The sequence below is a fragment of the Cucurbita moschata genome, unplaced genomic scaffold (assembly GCF_002738365.1).
Source record: "Cucurbita moschata cultivar Rifu unplaced genomic scaffold, Cmos_1.0 Cmo_Scf00019, whole genome shotgun sequence".
Lineage (NCBI taxonomy): Eukaryota > Viridiplantae > Streptophyta > Magnoliopsida > Cucurbitales > Cucurbitaceae > Cucurbita > Cucurbita moschata.
The window spans coordinates 2,798,409-2,800,219 of record NW_019268535.1 but is presented as its reverse complement, the minus strand read 5'-3'; the positions used below and the strand labels follow the sequence as shown (position 1 = coordinate 2,800,219).

At 36.1% G+C, this 1,811-nt stretch overlaps 1 protein-coding gene across 4 annotated transcripts in view; it reads right to left on the bottom strand.

Annotated features, from left to right (window-relative positions):
• Positions 1–1,811, bottom strand: part of LOC111457215 — a 4,493-nt gene that overhangs the window by 1,704 nt on the left and 978 nt on the right. For 3 of the 4 annotated variants that reach the window (XM_023099402.1, XM_023099403.1, XM_023099404.1), the window contains exons 2-3: positions 426–1,333; positions 248–343 (exon numbers count right to left, since the gene is read on the bottom strand). In XM_023099402.1, the coding sequence (XP_022955170.1) occupies positions 257–343; positions 426–1,333 (995 nt within the window). In that variant the 3' untranslated portion in view covers positions 248–256. The remainder of the gene's footprint in view (positions 1–247; positions 344–425; positions 1,334–1,811) is intronic. The other variant, XM_023099405.1, reaches the window with a different exon arrangement.

Genomic DNA, 1,811 nt, shown 5'->3' with positions numbered 1-1,811 from the left:
CGGAAAAAAAAAAAAAAAAAAAAAAAAAACTATCCAGTTTAGTACTCATGAGAAGCTATTAAAATTACAAAAATTCCTATCAAAATAACTCCAAAGAGAAGGAATGAAATTCAGCCACATGAACTCAGAAACATCTGTAATGAAACAGTAACATTAATGCAAAGCATTGATAACTAAATGCTGGCAGTTTCGACACATCACATGCAGTTGTTACATTATAGATAAGTAATTCTTCAAAAGAACAAACCTGAATTCATCAATTGATGCCTTTCAGCAAATCAAACAATCCACAACAACTGAATATAGAAGTCCTTTGGGCCATTATTGGAGCTGAAGCCAAGGTCTACACAAATGACGAAGCATAGTTACATACATTTTATTGGGACTCGAAACAAAGCACAACTGATAAAATAACTTAGCCATACCTTGTTTTTAGACCACAATGGAATCTCAGAATCCTTAGTAACAGCATCGTCTTTACTAGCTCCAAATGCAGGAGAATCTGATGGAAAACGTGTCTTGCCTTCCAGATATCTGGACCCTTGTTTCATCATACTTGAAGACATCTGATCATTCTCCATTGTTACAGCTAAAACTTTGTCCTTATTTTCTTTTGGTACTGAATTAAGATTAGTAAATGATGAAACTCGAATTCCAGTGCATTGGTTGGACAACAAAGTATTTGCATCTTCCTTCAACCCAGATGTCACAGTATCAGAAACCACTAGATTCTCACCAGCTTCAACTTTCACGTAGCAAATTTTCTCTGTAGACACAGGAACCTTAGATTTAACTGAATCAGCAACCAGAGTTTCAACCAATGAGTTGATGCACTCCCCAACTGATGCAGATTCATTTATCCCAATGGTTTTGAGCGAAGATTTACGTGGTATATCATCGCGAACATTTTCTGTATAAGATGAAGCATAGGCTTCAGTTTTCTTATCATCAATATTACACTCCTCAGCTGAACTGCTACTTGAGTTCTTATCATCCCATTCATCAAATTTCTTCCCAGGTTCGATGTACTCGCTGCTGATGCTTTGACGAGCATTGTTCTCCGCTAAAGTTAATTCCTTCTCAACTTCAACAGCACCATTGCCATCAAATCCCAACTCATGGATAGTTCCTTTGTTTCCTTTGATTCCTTCTACGTCCAAAGATTTGTCTTCATCCACAGCAGACAAAACAGGTGATGCGTTCAAATCATTCTTCACCAATTTCTCATTGTTCCCATCAACCTGATCGTAACACTTGTAATGATCATAAGTAGCATTGACCTCCAAACTCTCGGAGCTTCTCCCATTCTGACCTTTACAATCCTCGTCTCCTGCTAAAGTTTTTTTCAATCAGAAGCTACAATCTTAACAATACAGAAAGCGAAGTAAATCCATCCCCCCAAGCACAAAAAGGCAACGTCTAAAATAGATATCTAACGGGCCAATTTGACAACAACCAGATGAATCATCAATAAGGTTAAAGATTTTAGTTCAAGTAGAAAGTAAGTACAGATGAGTTTTAAGGGATAGCAAAAACTTCATTTGACCAAATCACAAGCATCAAAGGAAAAACGCAATTCACATCAGCCGTTTTTCACGGATGAAGAGCAACTCGATCGCAATGGATCAACCAAAGAAATACAAGATGAACAAATCAAGAAACAAACATGAATCCAAACTAGATAAATCAACGAACAACAAAAAAAAAAAAATGCAGATGAAAGGCAGTTATAAACACTTGATCGAAGTAAGGTATACAACTGTAGATAGATTCCAAAGGATCATTAAAAAAAAAAAAAAAAAAAAAAAAAA